At 47.7% G+C, this 26,135-nt stretch overlaps 2 protein-coding genes across 2 annotated transcripts in view; both read left to right on the top strand.

Moving 5' to 3' along the window:
* MED23 (mediator complex subunit 23) overlaps positions 1-3,111 on the top strand; it is a 49,087-nt gene extending 45,976 nt beyond the window's left edge. Inside the window, exon 33 of the mRNA XM_084578147.1 lies at positions 1,533-3,111. Coding sequence (XP_084434273.1) covers positions 1,533-1,671 — 139 coding nt within the window. The 3' untranslated portion in view covers positions 1,672-3,111. The remainder of the gene's footprint in view (positions 1-1,532) is intronic.
* A 5,145-nt stretch (positions 3,112-8,256) lies between these two features.
* On the top strand, positions 8,257-16,943 carry Fkbp12 (peptidyl-prolyl cis-trans isomerase Fkbp12). The gene is made up of 5 exons (XM_084578148.1): positions 8,257-8,434; positions 9,846-9,893; positions 12,384-12,496; positions 14,790-14,863; positions 15,734-16,943. Exons 1-5 carry the CDS (start codon positions 8,398-8,400, stop codon positions 15,786-15,788), a joined length of 327 nt encoding a protein of 108 aa, XP_084434274.1. The 5' UTR covers positions 8,257-8,397; the 3' UTR covers positions 15,789-16,943.
* The last annotated feature ends 9,192 nt before the right edge of the window (positions 16,944-26,135 follow it).

Below are 26,135 nucleotides of genomic sequence, written 5' to 3' on the forward strand. Positions count from 1 at the left end.
GGGGAAGAACGACGCATGGGCACCAGTATACATGCTGCTAGAAGGGATTCAACTGTTCTTAATACCGCGCCGCTTGCTTGTTGGAACCTGAGATGCTTTGCATTGCAGCCCCATCCAGCAGTGCAGCCAGACCTCAAGTTTCACCGATATGCCGGCATCAACAATTAATGCAGACATGCTCTCTCTCTCGCATGCTTTCCATTTTCATGCTTTTTGCATTTTTATTTTTTCGTTTTAGAAACTAAAGACGGCGTTAAACCTCTGTGCGGTTAACCATGCACAACTGTGTCTATTCAGGCCACAGCTATCGCGTGAGCATTCTTTTTTTTTTTTTTTTTTTTTGTGAAGATGGGTTTTGCAGTCTCTGAATTGCTTCGTGGATCCCCATATGAGAAACACTAGATTATGGCATCAGCAGGCATGCTGTGCTGTTGATGAGTGGATGTTGCATCAAACTTTTTTCCTCTTGCATGCCACAAACCATCCTCTAAACAGCAGGTAGTTTTTGGCTGACACTTTTATATTTGCAATAACTAAAGACAGTTAACAGCATTGCAGTCAAACCTCGCTACAGCGAAACTGATGGGTGGAGCGGAAAATTTTGTTGAAGCGGAAATTTCATTCCACCAAAACCTGCCAAAAAACACTTTCAAGTTTGACTGCATGTTTCACAAACATTATTTATTTTCGAAAAAAAGTTGGTCATCTTCATTTGCCTTCCTTTGGATATCAGCACTGGGTGCGATGCTCACACTCAGCAACTGCATCGCAACGTCGCTGTTGTGGGCGGCAATGAAATTGCAAAAGACATCAATTGCAACAGGATAGTTAAGCGGGCGAGTTGGTGATACATCATCCAAAAAAACAGCGTGAACAAACGGAGACACAGGAAGAAACCACAGGAACAAGCGCTGTTCCTGTGGTTTCTTCCTGTCGTCCCCATTTGTTCGCGCTGTTTTTTTTTGATGATATATCAATTGCATCCATCACATAGAGTGCAGGAGGCGAGGCCAATATATCTTGTGCATCGCTCGTCTTCTGATGACTTGTCGTTATGGTGAACCTGCAGTGTTATGCTTGCGGTCACGTGATCCATAATGAATACGGATTGGCTGTGGCTCCGGCTTGGCAAAGAAGGCCTGCGGGCTGTCGCAAAGTGGCTAGCCATGTCATCACCGCTCAGCAGTAGCGCTCATCTATGAACTTGCTTGTAGGTGTTGCAGTGGGCACGTTTTCAGTGAAACTAAGAGGCGTGGGATTGTAGTGATTGGAACTGCAGTGAAATTCTTTAATCATAGTTGTGTGAAAGGCACAAACAAGTACTTAAGTACATAAGTACAAATAAGTACCCTACTATGCACATAGTGTTCTTAGTATGTGCCCTTTGTGGCTCCCAATATATATGGCCATGGTACTTGTGAAAATCTAAATATGTGCCGAGCCTTTTAAGTATTTCAAAATTTCTGCATGAGTCCTTCAGGCAAGTGGCATTCTTGCCTTTTGATTTTGTCCTTGACCAGAGCGCGGTGCAGGTACCATATCAAGTACATGTTCACTGGCGACTCCATCAAGACTGAAATCGAGAGGAGTATCCGGAACCTGCGGCCAGCCCTACAGCGTCGGCTACGGTTCATCACTCACCTCAACATTGAGGAAACAACGGCTGTCTGAACTCCTTGAAATAATGTTTCATCTTTCCATCTTGTAAAATTCACTTTCACATTTGAGCCTCTTGGTCTTTCAACTTTCTGTGGCATGCCTAAAAATGTAAAGTGGTTTATAGAAAAGGAGATGCACAGTATGTGTTAGATTTCTCTGTGAGCACCTGAACTTCACTGCAAGGAAAGGGAGGAAGGCCATAAGTTTGTTGAGGACTTATATGTATGGAAATGTGCATGTAAATTCTATTGCCCGTGCAAAGGATGTTGAGAATTTGCTTGCACATATGGTAATTTAATATACATGCATGTTTCTTGGCACCTATTGGGTGTTCTGTGCACCATCTGTAAGTCACTATTTTATGTAAAATCGCACATTGCAACACTTTTCGGAGAATTGTGTCTGAGCAGGTGCATTTTATTTTATTGTGTGTGTGTGTGATATTGTGTTTGTGGACATTTATAAGGAAATATAGGAACTTGGAAATATTTTGAACCTAATAAATGGACATAGCTTTGCTGATGTCGTTGCATGCTTGCTCCGATGTCTGTTCAAGCGAGCTAACACATAAAGCCTTGTGCTTTTGGCAGAAATGTGCCCACATGCTTCTATGGGACGTCGCATGTTGGCAACTGTCGAAAACAACATTACTATACCCTTTTAATGACTTTTTTCTCAGATCTTTCACTTCAAAAAGCCATGATATAATTCAACCAAATGGCAAATGCAATGCGAAATGTATTTTGCTGTTCTTCGACAAAACCAGAGCAAGATCACCCATCGGGCTGTGCGATATAGGAATAAAACCAACTTCTCAAGAACCTCGACTGCTAAAACAAAGCATCCAACTGCTGCTCTGTGAAAGGCCACGTGTAAAATGCGCAGGAGGCTTCCATGAAATATTTCAGACTTTTTCAATTTTTCTCAATTTAGAATTTTTCGCTACAAATATGGGAGGCCTTAAGCACCAGACCTGTATTAAAGAAACTATATGGGAAAGAATTGCTTGTTACAAGCTCCTAGAAGCAGTGTTCAGTCACAAAATTCTCCCTTCCTTTGACCTACCTTTGCTAGTCTTCTTCAATTTAAAAATTCATTTCATGAGTAATGTTGGAAGGCCATGAAAACATAATGTGATGAGAAAGCTTTTTTTGCAGTTGCAATGCCTTACTTGTGCAAATGTGACCTTGATCACAATACTTTGTGTAGACAGCAGGCATAGCACATTATGCTGTTTGGCTAAATATTTTGAGCATGACGATCATTTGCTTGTTCTGGAACAAATTTGCTTGTTTTAACTAGTTTTTCTCTTGGCATATATCTTAGCTATTTTTATCTTTAGTAGAAAATTAATAATCAAATTTGTATTTTTGTGTTAACTGGTTGCTCTCTCATATTAATGAAACCTATATGTAATGTGCTTTTCCTGATTACGTCTAAAAAGATATGCATTTGAATACGTTTCTGGTGCTCAAAGTAGTATTTATTTATTATTTTACATACTTTCAAGGCCTGTAGGTGCAACAGAAAGGATTGATGAAGTTTATAACATCATTTGCAGTAAAAAACAAAGAAATAACTATAAGGCACTTTGAACAGGGATTTTGAACTTCTTCAGGTAGGCACGCTACACTTTGGCACAAGGTCGAATTACAAGAAAAAAATGGTATAGTGCGCCTACCTGAAGATGAAAAACCAACTAGCCGCCATTACAGCATTGCTAGCGATTTTCAAGTTGTGTCACAAATGCAGACTGAAGGTGGGAGGCTGGTTCCACTCAGTGGTTGTTCTTGGTAAAAAGGTATTAGCTGCTCTTACCATTGCATTAGCTGACTACTTGGAAAAATAATGTCTTTTCTTTTTTTGTTTATGGTTTTTAACATTGCAAAGTGACTTGGGTTATGAGAGATGCCGTAATGGAGGGCTCCAGAAATTTTCACCACCTGGGGTTCTTTAATGTGCACTAACATTGCAAAGCACATGAGCGCCTTGCTTTTCGCCACTGCGTCCGGAATTCGATCCTGCATCCTTTGGCACAACAGTCAAGCGCTGTAACCACTGCACCACCACGCAGGATGATGTATCTTTCCATTTTTTAGTTCTGTGTCTAGTGTACGCGGTTTTCATGTGCAGTTGTGAAGCCCTGGAAATACGTAAAGTTTAACATTTTTCAATCCTGTGGACTTTGCTGTAGTCTACTGGCTGCTTGTCTGGGTAGTCAGTTTGTAAACAGATTATAGACCCAATTCTTCTGAGCCGTGCACTGCTGCAAGCTTGAATGAAATCACGAATAGGAGTCTGTAAAGGGTTTCAAAGCAGGCTCTAGTTCTTATAAGCAAGTACAAGCCAATTGCTTCCAACATCACCTGCGATTAGTTATAAAACTTTGGTGTGAATTTGGTGTCTGACATCAATTACGTTTTACTAAGGAAAGTAGTTTGGTTTTAACTTTTTCCTTGAAGCTGTACCTTTTAAGTTGCCATACAAATAGCTTTCAAGCTCTTGTTTAAATGGACACGGAGTAGAAATAGAATTTGGCCTGTATTTACATAATGTCACTTTGTAATAGATGATAAAACTTAGAGGACCACATGTTTCCAAGCAGGAAATGGGGCACATGAACAAATGTCGTCATCACTGGTCGATTCCGCAAGTGAAATGTACATGTCGACCGATTTTTTTCGCTGATCCAAACTGCAGTTTAATTACGCAGGCCCTTTCGGTAAGAACGTAGTGTTCATTTCTCACTTAAATTTGTGTTCCTAACCAGACACTGGCAAACAGCCATTTTTTTCCTCCATGACTAGTACACTAATTTTATGGTGATCTTTTTAACCTAGCTATACCACGAGCTACACCATGCAGTGTAGAAATTTTCTTTTTTTTTTTTAGCTATATTTACTGCCTCAGCTAGGGGATCAGTACAGTATGAGATGAAGAAATGAATCAATGAATGGAAAAAGGTTGGCTGATTTTATAAGTCCAGGAGTGAGCGATGATGTGGTCCCTGCGTCCAAGCGATATATACGAGGCAGGATTGCTTGCTGAAAGGCCAGCTATTGTCAAGTGCGGGGTTTGTGTAGGCTTGAGAGCTGGGCAGACTGACAGCAAGGATGAAATTACCAAAGTTTTTTTTGTTTGTTTTTTTACAACACTAGTGTAGCTGGTGCACGACCTCCTAGCTGGTTTAGTTTGTGTAATAACACCGATGTTTGGGCCAGTTGGTAATGATTCATATTGAAACCCATTCGCAGCACGAATAAAACAACGACATGAAGAAAACACGCACGACAGGACGAATGCTGCACTTCCAACTAAAGTTTATTATGAAAAAACCAAGCTTAAGTACAGAGCTACTATCACCTTCTGACAGTCAAACATGTGTGTCTAAAAAAGCAACTTCATTATCATGTAGATAGAGGGATGGGGTGCTGACACATTGATCGCCTGCTTTTCTGATGTGAAATGCCTCAATTATTTCTCTTTCTACCTGATCTCTTCCCCGCCCAAGAAACTTAGTTTTCCGAAAAATGGGTTTGCACTTACAGTCTCGGCAGTGAATTGCGAGATTGCTGCCTTTTCCTTCTTTCACCTGATCGTGGTGTTCTTTTGCTCTCTGATTAAAACAGCGTCCCGTTTGACCTATGTACACACGATTACAGGTGAGTGGAATGCTGTACACTATCTTAGTAGTGCACCGAGTGAACCAAAGGTGGTGCTTGATCGAACAAATCGGCTTTTCTTTTCTCACCATCATAGGACAAATTTTTGAAAGCTTACTCGGCGCAGAAAAGACCACATTTACATCATATCTTTTGGCAACTTTCTTAAGATTGTGAGATAATTTATGAAGGTACGGAATTACTTGAGTGACCTGCCTCTGATCTTGCTTATCTTTCTTTTTAATACCCTTTTTCTTCTGAAGCAGGCTCTCTGCAACTGCAGATAAAGTATCAGGAGGAAAGCCAGACATACGCAATCGCTCTGTTTGCATTTTGACACTTTCGGACATTAGATGCGTACACGATTTTTCTAACGCGGAATTGAGGCAATTCATGGCAATTGCTCTTTTGATTATTTTAGAATGAGCGCTACTATAGGGGAGGAGTGCCTTTTGTGACCTTGGATTGTACATCCAACATATGTGTCCTAAAAATGAAATTCTAAGGTCAAGAAACTGTATGCTATTGTCACGTGGGAGCTCATGGGTAAACTTTAAACCATTTGAGACCGATCTGAATGAGTCAAGAACGTCAGCAACAGCCTCGTCTATAGATGAATTGTGCGGCTTGTCCATTATCACTAGATAGTCGTCTACATACCTAAAAATACGCACGTCAGGAAGCGAGTTTAACAAACTCTTGTCAACGCGAGATAAAAATATGTCACACAGAACTGGCGCCACACACGAGCCAATGCAAATACCTGCTTTTTGCGTGTAAAACCTGTTGTTAAAATTAATGGCAGTGGATTGTAGATAAAACTCTAATAGGGTTAAGAAACGGTCGCTACTTACACCCGACAAGTTTTGAAAAGGCACTTCTCCCGACTCATCAGTAACAGACCTTACAGCCTTAAACAAATCTTTGTGCGGTATGGAATAATACAAATCTTCAATGTCAATAGAGAATCCAAAGGTGGCTGATGTGGTGCTGCCGAGCCCTTGCTTCAGTTCTTCAACGATCTGGTGCGAGCTCCTGACGAGGTAGGGGTCTTCTGTCTTCAAAGTCGACAGCTGCTTTTGGAGAAACTTTCCTATAACCGACTGCCAACTACCCTTCTCCGATACTATCACTCTGAATGGGAAATCAGGCTTGTACGTTTTGCATGAGAAGAATGCTTCTAGTGTGCAACTTTCCGAATTCTTCACACTCTTTGCAAGTGAATCAAGGTGTAGATCCTGGAGCATCCTTATTGCTGTGGTCTTTTGTATCCTCTTCTTGAAGTTAGTTTTCTTGAAATTCTTCTCTACAGCTTGAATGGTTTTCTGCTCATACGCTCCTTCCTGTAGCACACACCAGTTTGTGTGTAGGTTAAAAAAATGGCCCTGCTAAAAGTTGGGCTACTTGGCCCCACGGTGCTGGGACTGGTAGGTCACCGCCGCTGCGGCGGTGGTTAGCCGGCCACCGGATTTTTATCTGTTGTAGGCCGTCATTGCACCCGCCACCGCTTCGCTGGTGGACGACGGCTGTTGCGACGCGCGTCTTTTCCTCCCTCTTCTTTTTCTCTCCTCTATTTTCTGTTCAGTCCGCACGAGACGGCGGAGGGGCTCTGCCGGGGTGGTGCAGTGGTAAGACGCCCGACTGCTGTGCGTTTCGATGGAGGCGAAACGAAGAGGGCGTCCGCGTGCTGCGCGATGTCAGCGCACGTTAGAGATTCCAGAGGGAAAATACACCCAATCGCCCATCAAATCTTAACCTCTTGTTTCACAGCTCCCCAACCCATTCACATCGTCTGGGTACCAGGCCATGCAGGCAACCCCGGTAACGAGGCAGCCCACTCAATTGCTCGAGCGCACGTCAACCGAGCGGGGCATACCGAAGACGGGAAGCACGCGGGACAGACTTCTCACCTATCATGGCATAACACTTCACTACCGAGAACAACGACTCATACCCCCCACCTCACACCTCTCTCTCAAAACCCCAACAAATAATCTGGCGACAGCTACAAGCCAAAACCTTTCCCTCCCCAGCTTGGTTGGCCTTGGCACACTCGGGCCGACGACCCCACATGCTATGTGGCGCACCTAAGAGCCACGTTCAATCACATAATGTTTCTATGCGAAGATTTGAAGCCACCGCCCCAATGGGGCCTCACGGACCAAGAGGGTTGGGAGATCGCGGTCTCCAGCTCGGACCCAGCAGCGCAAAAGAGTTGGTTGACTGGGAAGCGGTTGCTGCCAGGACGGCCTGACAGACACCAGCCGGGATCAGGAACCACCTCTTGTAATCTATCCTGGTTACCACCATCCCCAGGTGGTCGAAATTACTCCGTAGCTCTCCACTACGTCGGCTCCTCTTTCTCTCCTTCCACTTTACCTCTCACCTTCCCTTACGGCGCGGTGCCTAGAATATATTCTAGGCACTGTAGTTCAGGTGTCCACAGAAAGAAGTGTGACAGATCCTGCGTATTTCCTTTCCTGTGAACCAATTATTACGGCGGCGGGGGCTCAGCTACGGAGTTGTTGTGGCTGTAGGAAGAAGGAAAAGAAAATGCGCGAGCCTGCTACTGGCTCTGTAGCTGAGCCACCTCCGCTGCCTCGTGCAGACAGAAGAGAAAATAGATAATGAAGAGGGAGGGAAAGACGCGCGCTTAACAACGGCCGTCGTCCACCACCGAAATGATGGCGGGTGCAATGACGGCCTACAACAGATAAAAAATTTTGTGGCAGGCTAGCCCCCGCCGCAGCGGCGGTGACCTACCTGTCCCAGCCCCATCAGGGGAGTTTTACTCAGCTACGGAGCCAGTAGCAGGCCCGTGAATTTTATTTTCCTTTTTACTACAGTCGCAATGAATAAGTAGAGGCAGTAGATGGAAGCATGGTTTGAAGCCAGTGAGCACTTTCTCGCATGCACTCTATGCGCAAAGAAAAGCGCCTGTTGATTGGTTCGCTACGCCACCGCATTCGCAGCTTGGGGATTGGGGCAGCAGCTCGCCGCCGACCGCTCGTGGGCCTTATCGGCGTCAACACAGTCTTCGTTGTGCTAGCGCTTGAGCGAATCCTTCCGCGTCAGCATGGGCGTCGAAGTGCAGACCATTTCTCCCGGCGACGGTGAGTGCCTGCAGCTGCCGGAGAGATGCACTGCGACGCCAATATGGCGCTTGCGGTTGCGGGGGACGCCACGAGGCCTGGCCCGCCCAATGGAGCCGCAGTCAAGGTGCTAATGTAGCGAAATCCGCTGCTGTGCGACTGGTCCGCGATTTTGTGCCGCCACCTGGCTTCAGTGCACGTTACTGTGCAACATGCTGTGAGGCGATTGCTTACGTTTACTGGATTGGAGGGTCCGAGCGCTCGAAAAGGGTTTCGCCGGTTTCTGTGCCGGCGATCGCGACAACTGGCAGGAATTCGGGGAAACGCGAGGGGAGGTGCCCTGCGTTCTAAAAGGTGCAGGGCCTTTATGTGCGTATCGCGTGACAGCGGGTGAGATGACACATAGGCGCGGCGGATTCCATTGTGCCGCTTGAATGGCTAGGATACATCCGGCGTTCGATTGGATGAGAGCGCGTAGTAGCTCGGTTTGTGGATAGTTTTTCTTACGAACAAGGCTTTGTAGTAGTGCGGTAGTGCTCGTGTTAACCGAGCTGTGGTTAGAAGTAAGGAAGCCAAAGGGCGAATCACAGTGCAGCGGATCTCTTTGATTGCGGATGATGTTGCCGGTGAATCGAATGCAACTGTGGCGGAAATAATAAATAAATAAATAAATAAAATAGACTTCACATGTTGCAATTTTGTTGCATTATATCACTCCACATGGAAAGTGTTTGACCAGAGCACTTCGTTCCATGACCGTGATGGGGGTTAGGAAAAAAAGAAAAAGCGGTAGTACGTTCGATTCTCCCCCACTGGTGTTATTGAGACAATCGCCATTCAGTGGTGAGGGGATTTTGCGTAGACAACTGTGCTGGTGAGTTTAAAGCTGGGGCAGCCTAAATTCGCAGTCCTTAGGCATCCATCTACATCGCCTTCATTGAATTGCCATGTGTGCTGTGCTTCGGTCATCATATCGGTTGTCAGCGCAGCGAGTGCTGAAAAAGGTCGCACTGCGTTTACGGTCTCGAAATAGCCACACCTGCGAATGCTGCGTCGCCGACTTTGAGGAATTGAACATAAGGCTGCTGGGGGCACGCCCACTTTAGCATCTTGCACTGGACACTAAAGTTAGAAGGCAGACGGGCGCTCACGTAAATAAAACTCGAATTTAAAACCTTATAGTTGACCAGTTTTAAAAGGAAATATTCACAGCGCTAACAAATATACACACAGGTCAGGCACTGTGAATCTTTCTATGAGTAAAGCACCAACTAGCCCAGCAATTAGTTTTACTTGACCAGTTTTAATGCCGATAAATTTAGAGACTTTGTTTATTGTCTGTGACAGAAAATGCCACACATTCAGGAGGAAAAGTAGTCTATTTCGGCTTTTTGCTTGGGTATGTGTTGAGTGTATCATATTTCTTATGCAGGCCAGACATTCCCTAAGGCAGGCCAGACAGTGGTTGTGCATTACACAGGTAAGGCTCAGTGTGTGTTGTACAGGCATGCTATTTTATTGGTTGATTGAAGGGATGTCACCAGTGCTTATGTATTTGTCAGACTTGTGGTTTAGGATGGAGGCTTTAGTATAAATGTTGACATAATCTAAGTAGTGAGGTCACTGTTGGTTATGTGTTGAGCAACACCTCAATCTAGGTCCTAATCTAGGTCTCTGCATTATATTCTTTTTTGTGCCTTGGAGGATTTCCAGGCTACACGTATGAACGCAAAACCTTCATAACTGAGGCCTAAAGGGCAACTTCGGTGGCCCTTAAGGCCACCGTGGCCTTGTGGTAGAGCATCCGCCTCGCATTCGGGAGGTACCGGGTTCGATCCCTGGTGCCGCCGGTTACCCACCGGTTTTTCAATGAGTACAAGCACCCGGCCTGGTGCTCGGCTCTTCTGGGGTGAAATGCTTGGGAAAAGGTGTCACGGCCTAAATAGTTGCGCCGATGTGGCAGTGATCAGTTCCGCCATCGGACAACAATAAGCCCGCCTCGCGCGGCAAAAGCCCAGTATGCTTGGGAAAAGGGGCCATGAACCAAAATGTTGGTTCAAGAACAAGAAAAAAAATACCTTGTGGTAGAGCATCCGCCTCGCATTCGGGACTTATCGTTGTCCGATGGCGGAACGAATCACTGCCACATCGGCGCAACTATTTGGGCCGTGACACCTTTTCCCAAGCCTTTCACCCCAGAAGAGCCGAGCACCAGGCCGGGGTAAAGCTTGTACCCATTGAAAAACCGGTGGGTAACCGGCGGCACTGGGGATCGAACCCCGTACCTCCCGAATGCGAGGCGGATGCTCTCTACCACCGGTTTTTTTTTTCTTGTTCTTGAACCAACATTTTGGTTCATGGCCCCTTTTCCCAAGCATTTCACCCCCAAAGAGCCGAGCACCAGGCCGGGGGAAATCTTGTACCCATTGGAAACCGGTGGGTACCCGGCGGCACTGGGGATCGAACCCCGTACCTCCCGAATGCGAGGCGGATGCTCTCTACGGCCTTTGCAGACCATGGTTGTTCGAAACTAGGCCCCCGAAGGAGCACAGCAGGGTTAGCAGAGCCTCTCCCAAACGCACACCCCTGAAAGAGCCGGCCGCCGGGCCGGGGGACGCTTGTACCCAATTTTACCGGTGGGTGTCCGGCGGCGGGCCGTGGCTATACTTGGCTCAACATTTTTAGTTTTTGATTGCATTAAGTTCCTCAGTGTGCCCTGACTCCAACACAAAAAGCCGCTCTTTGAAATTCCAAGTAGAACTATTTTTAAAAAGAAAAAGCAGAAAATCTAAACCGAAACTGCTTTCATGACAAGAAATGATGTTCCAGTTGATGAAACGCTGACATCACATGCAGTATTGGAAAAAGACTCGTACGCTCTTTGGATGGTGGAAATAAAGTATCGAAATCATTACGCAGTACATAAAATGCCTTAGATAACCTAATATAGGCCTCAAAATTTCATGATCACACAGGGATTTGGCAATAACGCATGTATAATGTTTGTGGCATCACAAATGCAGTGTTGCCTGCAGAAATCGCCTTAGCTGAAGCCACGAAATATGTAAATTTTAAAACTGTGTTGTGCGCGAATGAATTATCGCACGGCGTCCACATTTTGCACAATGCATTAGAGCAGAGAGGAAACCCTACAGTAAAATTTTTACCACAATATTTGAATGCCGAAAAACCTCCGGAGTTTCCCTTTAAGCATTGTGACGGCGAAAGATGTGTTTAAGAAAAGGTTACGTTGCTTGCCCAGGAAAAATACATAACAGGCCACGTGTTTTTTTTTTTTTTGTCTCGCCCTCCAGCATGCCCCTCTGCCAGTTGCACCACTTGTTACACTCATACAAGGAAGAGCAACAGCTAATGTAGTCCCGACATTCCTTAACTACTTATTCGCCCTTCCGCAGGCTTTCTCTAGTAAAGAGCTGTTTTGGTAGTGATTACTCACTGTACCGGGTAAATGCTAATGGGTAATCATGCCTTAATTGAAATCTAACCTACCATGTGAGTTTCTGCTAAATTCACTGGACTAATAGTAATTTCCAGGGTATGTTCCTCCATTCTTAGAATTAACACAATGTGCGTAAACTGAAAGGTATTTTGGCTAACAATGGAACTCTGTGTCTGTAGGCAGGATAAGAAGGGAATGTGCAGAAATGGTGCCCTTTTGTCTGTCCTATGCTGTGTCCATATCACAACAGTGTGCTAGTGTTATGCACACTAGCACTACTAGACATGCAAAGTTGGCACTAATTGATTTATCCGGTATTGGGTATTTGCCCTTTTGTGTGCTGCTTGTGTGACATGGTTGGCAGTACACTGTGTGCATTCCCTGCCGTACATAAATCTTGTGTAACACTCTGTTCCTTCACCAAGTGCATTGTGCCAGTCAGCCCATTTCGCTTGCCAATTCAGTTGTGTCAATGCTCACAAGTGGTGTTGACTTGCGGGCTCTGCGCAGGCACCCTGGCCGACGGTTCCAAGTTTGACTCGTCGCGGGACAGGGGCAAGCCCTTCAAGTTCCGCATTGGCAAGGGGGAGGTCATCCGTGGCTGGGACGAGGGCGTGGCACAGGTGAGGGGCCACTGTGGACAGACACATGGAATGGATGTGCATTTACCTCTGTGCATTTACCTCTCTGTGCATTTACCTCTGTTGTAGAACTTTTTGCAAGGTGCGGGCATGAAGCCATGATTTTAACAGCTGCATACCAAAAATGCTGCCTAATATTTATTTTTTGGCACCTTTGTGGCTTATGAAAAGCATTTTAGAGGGGAGAGACTGGAAAACGCCAGTGCTTAGAACACAAAATACTACAGAGAAAATAAAACTACTCTTAAATTCTTGAGCATCAAAGAAGAAAACTGCAGCGAGAAATGGTAATAGGGCGATAGCATGGTGTAGGTGCAGGCGGGTAGGTAGTGGGTAGGCTGTAGGTAGTGCCGTGTTAAGCTCTAGGTTCTTAAAGCAGTGCCTGCGACTTCAAACCGCTTGAAAGCATAATTCACTGTAACAAAGCAGAGTAGAATCCTGCTGTCGCCATTTTAAAAGACTAAGCCGCTTCTGAAACATCGCCTTTTCAATTTAAATCTTGGATTGGAAATAATTTCCCCTTTTGCCCGAAGAATAATGCATGCTGCTTTCTTTTTTAAGCATTGCTGTTCAGTACACTAATAAGAGATGAATGGCAACACCTTGCCACGTGGGTGCGTAGAGCCTGTAGGTCACAAAGCAAGCAGTGTATACTTTGGCATATGCTGAAACAAAGGCTCGGGTGCAGCAGCAAATAATGTGCTCACTGGTGCATGGCAGTGTGCCTTCTGTAGAGGTGTGTTCATCAGCATAGCCTAGCCAACGGAGCGCTACGTGCCTCATTGTGTCCGCCTCGCCCCATCAAGCAAGAGCAGAAGTGTTGGTTTCTCACGCGCAGAGCTCACATTTCCTGTTGTGTCAGCAGTGTTGCATGGCTTTGGCAGGGATGATTTCTTTTTTTTTTTTTTTCTGGATTGGGCCTAATGAGATTCTCTGTGAGCTGATTGTAATGTAGCTATTCTTGTTGGTTAGTGTTTGGTATTTGCTGCTGCGTGTTTTTGGAATTGAAACGTTGAGCAGCATTAATTGATAACTATGTTGTCTTACTTGTGCTCTTGTAAATTTTTGTTCATTATACTTTAATAGTGATAAGCCAGCATTAGCACCTGTTCCTGCTTTTTTCTCTCTAGCGTCCTCGCTGGCAGCATCTCATAAAAGAGGCCCATCTCCTCCGCGTTGTAAATATCGGACGGCACGTAGGCACTCATAATATTAGCCAGATTGCCTACTACCCATTCCGATGTGCCTCCAGTGTCTGCGGAATTTGCTTCACCGCACAAAACTTTTCCCACGACGCTGTGGCTCGCTTTGAAGCGATTGAGCCAACCTGTGCTGGCCCTAGCAAACAGGCATAATTGAGGGCCTTCTGCTGAACAATGCTTCCACCAAGTGGGATTTTCTTGGCTCGCGTTTCGGTGAACCAGGCGTAGACAGCGTTATCAAGCTCCTCGTATTTTGGCTGCATCACCTTCTTGTGTTGAGCTGAAGTGCCCGACGCAAGTACCTTGCCGATGCTTTCTTTACTCTTCAGTATCGTTGGCAACAAACTCAGCTTGATGCCAAAATCTGCGGTAATATTCACCTTCTTCTTACTGCTTTCTGCTTCGGCGATAATACGCGCTTTTTCTTTTAGTGAAAGAAAATTTCGCTTCTTCGCTGCCGGTGACATCCCAGGAAGTTAGCAGCAACTAGCAGACACGAGACGAGACCACGCTGAACGATGCACTCGCGAACGACAAGGACACACCAAGAAGAAAAATGGTGCATGGATGGGAGGCACTGGTTCGAAATTTTACTGTAGTAAATAGAAAACTTTAGGTTTCTGAGCCTGGACAATCCACAGTAGCTGTACTTTGCAGAGACGTCTTTACTTTTGAATGAAGTTTAGCCAGGATGGACTGGACTCGTGCTTGTGAGACAAGTTACTGTGCATGTGTATTTGTTTCATAATTTTTCTCACCACACCATCACCCATCATGTTCTTTTCCCTTCTCTTCCCCTTCTTCGATGCAGAGTAACAGGCCAAATACTCAAATTTCCAGCCGACCTTTCTGCCATTCCATTCAGTATACTCTCTCTATAGTTATCTATAGTATTATCGCATTCACAGGCATTGTTGGTTTATCTGAACAGAGCACATATTGATGGTTCACTTTATGCTGGTTTCACTTACTATACCAATAATCATCTCGCTCACACTGTCTGTCCATACTCAAATAACTGTTATGCAGGATCAAGTTAACACTGTGCTTGTTTTATTTTTGTGTGTTTGCAGATGAGTGTGGGCCAGCGAGCCAGGCTGGTCTGCTCGCCAGACTATGCGTATGGAGCTCTGGGTCACCCAGGCATATATCCTTGGACAGTTGCCAGAGTTGTCGCTGGCGGAACTGGGGCAATCTTGAGTATTTAGTTTTATAGTGGCTCTCTAAGGACCAAGTAGCAGAGTGTCAGCTGAGAGGAAATGCATAAAGAATCTGCAGAGCAGTATGTAGTTGTACAGACCATTATCTTATTTGAAGGTATGCTAATTTGGAAGTAGCTGGAGCTGGCAAGGTTAGTTACTCTAATGATGAAGTTGCATGCAGGTACAGTTGCCTTGTTGACACAGATGAACCTTGCTGGTGAGCCAGCAAGGTTCTTTAGTTGTTCGGGCATGCTTTAGCAGATATGCAGGTTGCACATATTTGAGTGAAATGCAGCGTATACCTGGGCTTAAATGTAGCAGTTGAGATTAGCATTGTCTACGTGATGTGGCATAGCATGCTTTGCGACTCTGGTATATGTTGCCAGTTTTCCTAATTGCTATTGAGAAATCTGTCAATTTTGCAGAATACAAAGTCGGTTACTAGCCAGAAAAGAGCACCTGGAAGAGATTTGGTTATTGAAACAGAGAACTGTTTATCTTAAAATATTACAAATTCTTGGTCTAGTTTCGTGCATACCATTGTGGTTGGTTATAACTAGAGAAGTGTTTTGAGGGCAGTCCTGGATAGCACCTCTCAGTGGAGGCTTTGATATGACATCATGGCAGTATGTCCTCCTTTGGAGAGGATTTACTGCTTCATTCTTTGGTCATACTGAACAGTGGGAATTGAGTGTTTAGAAAACATGCCTACTGTAAGGCCTCCTTGTTGCCTCCTTGACTAACAGTGGGAATTGAGTGTTTAGAAAACATGCCTACTGTAAGGCCTCCTTGTTGCCTCCTTGACTGCGTTGCACCATCCCGCCTAATGCTGTGCTCACCTTTGATGTGGAACTGCTGCGGCTTGAGTAAAGCGGCAATGCTCCACCCTCTATGGCTCTCGGAGCAAGCATTGGCACCGCGCCTGGTTCCTGGCTTCGCTCTTTCTCCGCGGTTGATATTTTTGTTTTGTTTATGTTATTGTCCCATCCTCGTGTCCAGCAAGAGTTTCGGACAACAGACCTGGCCCTCCTCTCTCTCAGGCAGACAAGGCAAAGCCTTGTTTGCACCAGGTCTTCTGTTCCGAGCGGCAACGGAAGACACACTTCCATCGAACTGCGCCCAAAAGAGATGAGACAGAGGGGTCCCCCCAGGAGAGAGATTTCGCCCACCTGTCTTGCTTTGAAAGTGTGTTGTTCTTCGCCGGGCCAACAATGCTCAGTGTGCCCGTTGAACCAGCCCAAATTGTGCGGGAGTTCATCTTGTTTCTGCGTGCTGTCCTGCAGCTGTCACGTTGCTCATGACCTGAGCAGCTTTGCAAGCAAAAGGAATTTCGACAGAATCTGATTACTTGAAGGTGACACTCGTCGTTCAAGGGTCGCCGTGATTACTCCTCCGAGAAATCTCAGAATGGTTTGCCGCCAGGAGATGCTCATGACCACCACCACCACCAAGGGCTCCTAGCATCATCATGTGCAGCGGTACCAGCGACTGCAAGTGTGCGTGTTTGTAGTTTTCTTCCCCATGCAGCCTGCCCTGCCTCAATGGTGCAGTGGTTGAGATGCCCATCTACTTTGCCGGAGTGCCCAGGTTTCATTCCGACCGCCGGCAGCTTCGTTTCGATGGAGGTGAAACGGAGTGATGTCCGTGTGCTGTGCGATGTCAGTGCACATTAAAGAACCCCAGGTGGTCGAAATTTCCAGAGTCCTCCACTACTTCTTTCATAATCTGAGTCACTTTGAGACGTTAAACTCTAAAAACTAAACCTTCCCCATGCAGCCTCAACACTCTTGCGAGGAAGTTCTTGACGTGATTCTCAGGTGGCCAACCACTCTGCTCGAAGGAGCCGTTTCGACATTGGACATGCCAAGAAAGTTGCTGTGTTTCTTTGTGTAAGCTCTCTGGTTGTTGGGGACCGTGGTGTCGGTGTGATGCCTGATATGATGCCGCGCCATGCTGTGCCCTGGAACTATGCACCCCTCCCGTGCCCTGTACCTGTGTGTGAGAAATAGAGTTGTTCCAAAGGCACCTGCCTTATATAGTACCCTCCCTGAAGATGCGAGCATCTTCACTTTTTTTTTTTTTTCATGCAATGAGGTATCTGAGAGGAGTTATGTGTGTATTAGTCTCTCTTCACAGAAGGAAGAAAGTATAAATTGTTTAGTTTGCACGAGGTCGATTCAAAGGGCAACAAAGACGAGTATGCAATGGTGAAAAAAGTTACAGTAATAGTCATTTCGTGGAAAATGGACGCAGATGAAATCACCTTGATTTATGCAGAGCATTCAAGCAGGAATGAGTCGGAAGAAAATATCTAAAGTAATTCTAGAGGATATTAAAAGCTAGGATAGGAGTATAGGGAACTCCAGCTGAAGTTTTTCCGCGACACCAGCGCTCTGTTTCTGTCTGTTTCTGAAAAAGAGGAACAGTTGCGTAGAGACGCGCAAAGCCCGCATTTGTCGGAAGCGGAGCTTCTCATTTTCACATTTTTTGGTTCGTCGGCTGGCATTGAGGCTAGTTGGAAACATGGTTTTATTGGTGTTTTCAAAAGCAAGAAATTATGATCAACTGATAGACTGTCGTCACTGTGCGCCGCTTCAGGTCCTGAAAAACAAGCCGCAGACATTCTTGAAGGTTCTACTGACCGGTGTCCTGGAATTTTTCAGCATAAACATAGGATCAAAAAAGGATATGCACAGAGAGCGGAGATATGCTGGTCGTTGATATGAACTCCAAATTGGTGGTGGTGCTTAAGCACATCAAAGTGGTAGCCTCCATATTTCAATCTGTCATGTCAAAATAGTGAGACTTAGTTCAGTGATGAAGGGTAGAAGAAAGCATTCAGTTTGCTTCTAGTCTTTTCCAATTCCTTTAGTCGTGTTATTTTAAGGCTGTTTTGTCTTATCAGACATGCGGGTGTAGTCAGCAAAGAATTGAATGTTGAATAGAAAAGAATCAAATAGGGTATTTTTTATGTCAAACAAAACTTGCAATTATTAAAAGAAACACTCCAAAATATAATTCAAATGCTCCAAACTCGCATTTTATTGTTCCAAAGCTGCTCCAAAATGGGTTTATTACTGCTCGCTGAGCTGCTCCAAAATGCTCGAGCCTGCTTCCAGCCCTCTACGCGTGATTACAGAATATAGAACATGAACCTAAAAAGTGTGTATACTCCTTTAGGTGTAGGATTGATAGAAACATTTTTACTGACAGCCCTGAGGCCGGAACTTTTGCTCCTGGCATCTGTGCGGGCATCTAGCCCCACCACAGTCACGGCGGCCAAGGCGTGTGCTGGTTTTTAAGCTTGGCTCTGGGGCTCTTGGCCCAGAGCATTGCTACGACCGCGTTGTCGAGACAGCGGAAGGACCCAGTCGATGTAGCTGGCCGGAAGTCGCCGCCAGGCATGACCTGGAGGCCACGACCAGCAGCCAGAAGGCCATCCAAGGAACGGCGACAACATAATTTTTTTTTTTTTTGGCCTTCACTGAATAAAGTTTTTAACACCACCACCGGGCGGATGGCAATTGGTTGTTGCGACTGTAAAAAGAAGGAAAAGAATGCATGGGCCTGCTACTGGCTCTGTAGCTGAGCCACCTCCGCTGCCTCGTGCGGGCAGAAGAGAAAACAGGGAAGAAAAAAGATTACAAGGGTTTAAGGCTGCTGAACCAAATATTGAGCAAATTAGCTGCGGGTGACCGAGCGTTCTTCTCTTCTTCCTCAGCCCACATATAAAGCCCTGCTTTAACCAAGCCGTATGAACGTCTTAGTGGCCTATAGGGGTAACGTGAATGCCAGGGTCCTAGCAGGCCTATTCTAACAACCGTCCCATGTGAAATGAGAGACCCAAGCTGGCAGCTCCTGCCAGCCCACACCCTAGTGCCACGTGGGTAAGACGTACGTGGCTACCGCCGCGCTACGCTGAAGGCTCGAAACCTTTAGTATTGTTTTCGCAATAAAAAGAAGACTGAGAGAAAGACGCGCGTCCGAACAGCCGTCGTCCACCACAAAAGCGGGGCCGAGTGCAATGACAGCCTACAACAAGAACCGGTGGCAGGCTAGCCCCCGCCGCAAGCGGCGGTGACCTACCAGTCCCAGCTCCATAGGGCCAGGAGTAGGCACCCTCCCCTCTGGCTGCACTGGAATTTCGGTGAGAGTCCCGACTCAAATGTCGAAATACTCTCGATAGTCCCATACTATATGTACAGTGCCTAGAATATACTATATGGACAGCGGTCGCTGGACCGGCAGTGATAGCACATCCCTTCGTCGGGGTCGTGAAATAATTTTTGCCTCAATGACGGGGTTAACGAAGTGTTAGTTGCGTGGTCCTCGATAACTCTTCCGGCATAGGGGGAATGGGGCGCGCCTCTTCCTTGGCGCGTTCCTCTCTTCCATTGCGGAGGTGCTCAAGGGACTTGCGATGTCGCTTCCTCGCGACACAGGCCTACATCATCAGTCGCATATGTTATGCCACACCTTTTCTCAGTCTCAAAAAGACAGAACGTGAAAAAAATCGACGTCTTAATTAGAAAATGCGTCAAACGCGCACTAGGCCTCTCTGTCTCCACATCAACAGAGAAGCTGGAGAAAATGGGGATTCATAATACATGGCAAGAGCTCACTGAAGCTGTCAGAATCTCTCAACTGGAAAGACTAAGTCAGACAGAGACAGGCAGAGCCATCCTAGACTTGGTCGGACTCCAATCAGACAGAGGCCCACAGTCGAAAACATCTATCCCACCCAACATAAGGGAACACATACTGGTACCACCCTTACCTCGAAACATGCACCCAAACTACAACAAAGAACGCAGAGAACACAGAGCCAAAGCCATCGCTAAAAGAATGAAACGCAAAGCAGTCGATGAAGTTGCTTATGTAGACGCATCATGCGGACGACACGGAGCAGTTGTCTCGACAGTAGTAAACGGAGAAGGTGCACCTAAAATTGCGGCCTCAACACGCACCCGTGACATTAGTACAGCTGAAGAAGTCGCAATAGCGCTCGCATGCACTGGTACACAGGCCAAAACTATAATATCAGCGACAGCAAAACGGCTGTCTGGAATTTTGCAAAAGGACGGATCTCAGAGGAGGCCAAAAAGATTCTCACAAATCCCATTACTAGAACCATATCCATCATATGAATACCAGCACACGAATCTGTCCCTGGCAACGAAGCTGCGCACCTGCTGGCCCGAGATCTCTACCACCGGGCAGCGGTAGAACAGCCCGAATGCAAGGGAATTAAAGATTGCGCTATCAAATACAATGAGATCACAGAATCTTACAAATTAGATCGAAAAGTATACCCTCCCCCAGATCGGTCTCTCACTAACAATGAAGCACGCATCTGGAGACGATTACAAGCCGATAACTACATCTGCCCTGTCTGGGTTTTCTTAACACAGACCGGGGAGGAAGATTCTAAATGTAAAAATTGCGGACAAAAAGGCACGCTAGATCATATAATATGGCCATGCGCCGATTCCCCAGGCGCCGACATTAACATTGATAGTAGAGATGCCTGGGAGGTTTGGCTGCGGAGCGGAGATCCCACCGTTCAGCGGCACGCGACCCGCCTGGAGACTGAGGCCGTGAAGAGTGCTTGTAACCTCACCTGACCTCAGCCTGCGGGGCCCTCCTGACCCGCTCCCCGGCTTGCGTGCCGGGGGCGGGAGATGAAGGGTTCCTTTTCGGTGGAAATAAAGTTTTCATTCATTCATTCATTCATTCATTCATTCATTCATTCATTCATTCATTCATTCATTCATTTCCTCGCGATTGTTTTGAATGTGGAGGGTTCCAACGGGCAGGTTTTAAGGCGAAAGCCTTTAATGGCTCATACTGTTGTTGCGACTGAATAAAGAAAAGAGAATGCACGGGCCTGCTACTGGCTCTGTAGCTGAGACACCTCCGCTGCCTCGCGCGGACAGAAGAGATGTTTGGTTGGTTCATAGGAAGTGAAAGGCGCAGTATCTGTCACACTTGCTCTGTGGACACCTGAACCGCGCCCTAAGGGAAGGGAAGAAGGTGGGAGTGAAAGTGGATAGAGAGAAAGGGGGGTCGTAGTGGAGGGATACGGAGTAATTTCGACCACCTGGGAATCTTTAACGTGCGCTGACATCGCACAGCACACGGACGCCACTTCGTAAAATCTGATTTATTTGTAGGAAGGGAAAGGCGCAGTAACTGTCTCACTTGTTTTCTGTGGACACCGCGACTGCGCTGTAAGGGAAGGGAGGAAGGTGGGAGTGAAAGTGGAAAGAGAGAAAGAGGAGCCGTAGTGGAGGGCTACGGAGTAATTTCGACCACTTGGGGATCTTTAACGTGCGCTGACATCGCACAGCACACGACGCCTCTTCGTTTCGCCTCCATCGAAACGCAGCCGCCGAGGTCGGGTTCGAACCCGGGAACTCCGGCACAGTAGTCGGGCGTCTTACCACTGCACCACCCCGGCGGGGCACGCCACTTCGTAAAATAGACAAGACAGAAAAGGAAGAGGGAGAGAAAGACGCGTGCCGCAACAGCCGTCGTCCACCACCTAAGCGGTGGCGGGTGCAATGGCCTACAAATAAAAATTCGGTGGCAGGCTAGCCCCCTCCGCAAGCGGCGTTGACCTACGAAGCTACCAACCACAAGTCTCATCTTGCATGTACAGGCACTAAAGCCAGAACTATCCTCTCAGATAATAAGGCGGCTGTTAGGAACTTCGGCAAAGGCTTAATTTCCAAGCAGGCGGCGTCTACTGAGAAAGCACCCGCTAAACCGGGAGGTTTCAGTCATCTGGGTTGCAGCTCACGAGGGTCTACCAGGCAATGAGGCTGTCCATTGCCTCGCTCGAGATGTATACACCCGAGCGGCCATAGAGACCCCGCTACCCGGAGACAAAGACCCCCTCATCAAATACAAGGAGCTCTCTGAGGCTCCCAGACTAAACAGAAGGATCTATCTACCACCAGATAGGTCCCTAATACCCTCAGAATGCAGGGCCTGGCGAAAAATTCAGGCCAATCGTTTCTTTCCTCATGTTACTCTGCATAATGAGTTGACAGGGGACCTAGAGGCTTGCAATCTCTGCAATGTACCTCTGAGTCAAAATCACCTAATCTGGCAATGCCCCGATTATCCGGGAGCTAAAGAAACTGATCCCCTTGATCAAATTACCTGGGAGTCTTACACCCGCACACCAAATGTGGATGAACAAAAGATCGTCCTACGCCTGGCGGAGGAGGCTTACTCCAACACCTTCTCTGCGGCCACGGCGCAGCAGAGCCGGCAAGGAGACCCTCCCCCGGCTGAGCCCCTGCCCCGAGGTCCATGTCGGTGTAAATAGTCTTCTCACTGACTCACTCACTCACTCATCTTGTCTTGCGTTCCTGCCATCTGCAATATAATAATAATAATAATAATAATAATAATAATAATAATAATAATAATAATAATAATAATAATAATAATAAAACTGGTTCACATGAAGGGAAAGGCGCAGTATCTGTCACACTTGTTTCTGTGGACACCTGAACCGCGCCGCAAGGGAAGGGAGGAAGGTGGGAGTGAAAGTGGATAGAGAGAAAGAGGAGCCGTAGTGAAGGGCTACGGGGTAATTTAGACCACCTGGGGATCTTTAACGTGCGCTGACATCGCACAGCACACGGACGCCTCTTCGTTTCGCCTCCATCGAAACGCAGCCGCCGAGGTCGGGTTCGAACCCGGGTACTCCGGCACAGTAGTCGCCATCTGCAATCCCACACTTGAACGCGTGCCAGGAACGCCACGCACGCGACAGGAGCGATGGTGTACCGTCCAAACGCACACTTCTCGGAGAAAGTGTGGCAGATACGGCGCCTTTCCTTTCCTGTAAACCAATTATAGTTATATGTAGCACTGCAACGAACGCCGATAAAAGGCAACTGATTGATTTATAGGAAGAGAAAGGCGCGGTAAGTCTCACTTGTTTTATTGTGGACACCTCAACCGCGCCTTAAGGGAAGGGAGGAAGGTGGGAAAGAGAGAAAGAGGAGCCGTAGTGGAGGGCTACGGAGTAATTTCTACCTCCTGGGGATCTTTAACGTGCGCATGATAAAAGGTAAACAATGCAAACAATGAGAGGCAAATGATAGGAGAGGAAGGGTAGGCTTTCGTCATTCTCTTATGAGACATCTAAGAGACCCTCTAATGTTTTTCTTCTCCATTTTCCTTTCTGTCCGCACGAGGCTGTTGTGGCTGTGGGAAGAAGGAAAAGAAAATGCACGGGCCTGCTACTGGCTCTGTAGCTGAGCCACCTCCGTTGCCTTTAATTAATTGATTTATTTATAGCAAGGGAAAGGCGCGGTAACTGTCTCACTTGTTTTCTGTGGACACCGCAACCGCGCCGTAAGGGAAGTGAGGAAGGTGGGAATGAAAGTGGAAAGAGAGAAAGAGGAGCCGTAGTGGAGGGCTACGGAGTAATTTCGACCACCTGGGGATCTTTAACGTGCGCTGACATCGCACAGCACACGGACGCCTCTTCGTTTCGCCTCCATCGAAACGTAGCCGCCGAGGTCGGGTTCGAACCCGGGTACTCCGGCACAGTAGTGGGCGTTTTACCACTGAACAACCCCGCGGGGCCACCTCCGTTGCCTCGTGTGGACAGAAGAGAAAATAGAGAAGAAAGGAAAAAGAAGAGGGAGGGAAAGACGCGCGCCGCAAGAACCGCCGTCGTCCACCACCGAAGCAGTGGCGGGTGCAATGACGGTCTACAACAGATAAAATTCGGTGGCTGGCTAGCCCCCGCCGCAAGCGGCGTTGACCTACCGTCCCAGCCCCGTAGGGCCAGGAACTGCCACCCTTCATGGCGGGTGCAATGAGGGCCTACAACAAATAAAAATTCGGTGGTGGTGGTGAAAAACTTTATATTTGGGAGCCTTAAGTGATTACATCTTAATGGCAAGTCGGCTCTTGGCTGCGTGCTGTGGCCGGAAGCTGGTGGTTCCCAGCGACACCCAAAGCCCAGTCCGTCAGCCGCTTTTGAACGGCCGGGTCAGAGCAGGATACCGCAGCCTCCCATCGCTCGAGGTCGGAGAGTTGCCAAGTGGCTGGAGGGTGCAATTCCGAGCATTTGATCATGATGTGTTCAAAATCAGCTTTAAGTGCCCCGCACAGGGTGCACTGCGGCGAGAACAGTCCTGGATGGATCAAAGCTAAGAAAGCAGGGGATGGGAATGTACGGGACTGAAGCTGGCGCCACGTCACCTTTTGTAGCTTAGTCATAGATTTATGAGGAGGAGGGTAGATGGTTCGTTGATCACTGTAATGGAGAGAGATTTCGTGATAGGATACCATGCGCTCGCGAGCATCTCCCCAGGCAGTGGCAGTCCCTGCTCGGCTGACGTATCCTCGAGCAAAAGTGAGCTGCTTCGTTGTCTGGGAGACCCGTGTGAGCGGGCACCCATATTAATTGAATAGGGTGTTCGGGTGGGGGGAGGGAGGCGAGGAACCGGAAGGCTGGGCTAGAGATCCGACCGCGAGCGAAGTTCCATACGGCGGATTTAGAGTCGCTAAAGATGGTTGTGGCTCGGGTAGCAGCTATGGCGAGGGCAACCGCTGCCTCCAGGGAAGTGGAGGCAAACGTTGTACCGGCCGCGACCAGTTGCAAAGAGTTGGAAACAGCGCTGAGGGCGAACGCAGGGCGGGAGGGGTATGAGGCAGCGTCTACGTAAACGGTCTCTGGCTGGAAGCCATAGTGTTTGTGAAGAGCTTCTGCGCCTGCCTTGCGGCGAGCGAAATGGTGCTCTGGATGCAAATTCGGTGGCAGGCTAGCCACCGCCGCAAGCGGCGGTGATTGATTTATAGGAAGGCAAAGACGCGGCAACTGTCTCGATTCCTTTCTGTGGACACCTCAACCGCGCCTTAAGGGAAGGGAGGAAGCTGAGAGTGAAAGTGGAAAGAGAGAAAGAGGAGCCGTAGTGGAGGGCTGCAGAGTAATTTTGACCACCTGGGGATCTTTAACGTGCGCTGACATCGCACAGCACACGGACGCCTCTTCGTTTCGCCTCCATCGAAACGCAGCCGCCGGCGGTCGGGATCGAACCCGGGTACTCCGGCACAGTAGTCGGGCGTCTTACCACTGCACCACCCCGGCGGGGCGCAAGCGGCGGTGACCTACCTGTCCCGCCAGCCCCATTAGGGCCAGGAACAGCCACCCTCCTCCCCTCCCTCCACTCGGCAGCGGATGTGGTTCAGCAGAGCCACTTGTTGTGGCTGTAGGGAGAAGAAAAAAAGAAAATGCACGCGTCTGATACTGGCTCTGTAGCTGAGCCACTGATTTATTTATAGGAAGGGAAAGGTACGATAACTGTCTCACTTGTTTTTCTGTGGACACCGCAACCGCGCCGTAAGGGAAGGGAGGAAGATGGGGGTGAAAGTGGAAAGAGAGAAAGAGGAGCCGTAGTGGAGGGCTACGGAGTAATTTCGACCACCTGGGGATCTTTAACGTGCGCTGACATCGCACAGCACACGACGCCTCTTCGTTTCGCCTCCATCGAAACGCAGCCGCCGAGGTGTAGCTGAGCCACCGCCGCTGCCTCGTGTGGACAGAAGAGAGAAAGTATAGAAGAAAGAAGAGGGAGAGAACGACGCGCGCCGCAACAGTCGTCGTCCATCACCTAAGCGGTGGCGGGTGCAATGACGGTCTACAACAGATAAAAATTCAGAGGCAGGTTAGCACCTGCCGCAAGCGGCGTTGACCTAGCAGTCCCAGCCCCGTAGGGCCAGGAACAGCCACCCTTCACCACCTCCCCAACTCTTCAAGCAGAGCCAGTAGCAGGCCCGTGCTTTTCTTTTCCTTCTTCCTACACGCAACAACAACACAAGTAGCATTTCATTGAACACATCAGTTTACCGGCGTTTACAGGAAAGGAAAGGCGCGGTATCTGTCACTCGCGGAGTCCCGCTACCATCCTCACGGTAGACAAGCAGAATTATGAAGCTTCACAATCCTGGGCGTGGCGCAGTTAGTAAAGCGCTGGGCTGGGGACCCAAGGGATGAAGGTTTGATTCCCGGTGGAGACAAGGTTTATTAACGCGAAAGCGTTACTTCGCTATGTTCACAGATTTCTGTCCGCAGACCACGTCCGCAAAAGTTGCGGGTAATTGAGGTGTTAGATGTTAATGAGTGGTGTCAATCGATTGCACCCGCCACCGCTGCGGTGGCGGGTGCAATGACGGCCTAGAACA

The sequence above is a fragment of the Amblyomma maculatum genome, chromosome 9, assembly GCF_055883805.1.
Source record: "Amblyomma maculatum isolate TAMU_Amacu chromosome 9, ASM5588380v1, whole genome shotgun sequence".
Taxonomy (NCBI): Eukaryota; Metazoa; Arthropoda; class Arachnida; order Ixodida; family Ixodidae; genus Amblyomma; species Amblyomma maculatum.

What these genes read in the sequence shown, in the direction of transcription:
- Fkbp12 (XM_084578148.1), top strand. Translation starts at nt 8,398, where the DNA reads ATGGGCGTCGAAGTGCAGACCATTTCTCCCGGCGACG. An exon ending in GACCATTTCTCCCGGCGACG is followed by an intron (nt 8,435 to 9,845) that starts GTGAGTGCCTGC and finishes TTTCTTATGCAG; the next exon opens with GCCAGACATTCCCTAAGGCA. An exon ending in GGGACGAGGGCGTGGCACAG is followed by an intron (nt 12,497 to 14,789) that starts GTGAGGGGCCAC and finishes GTGTGTTTGCAG; the next exon opens with ATGAGTGTGGGCCAGCGAGC.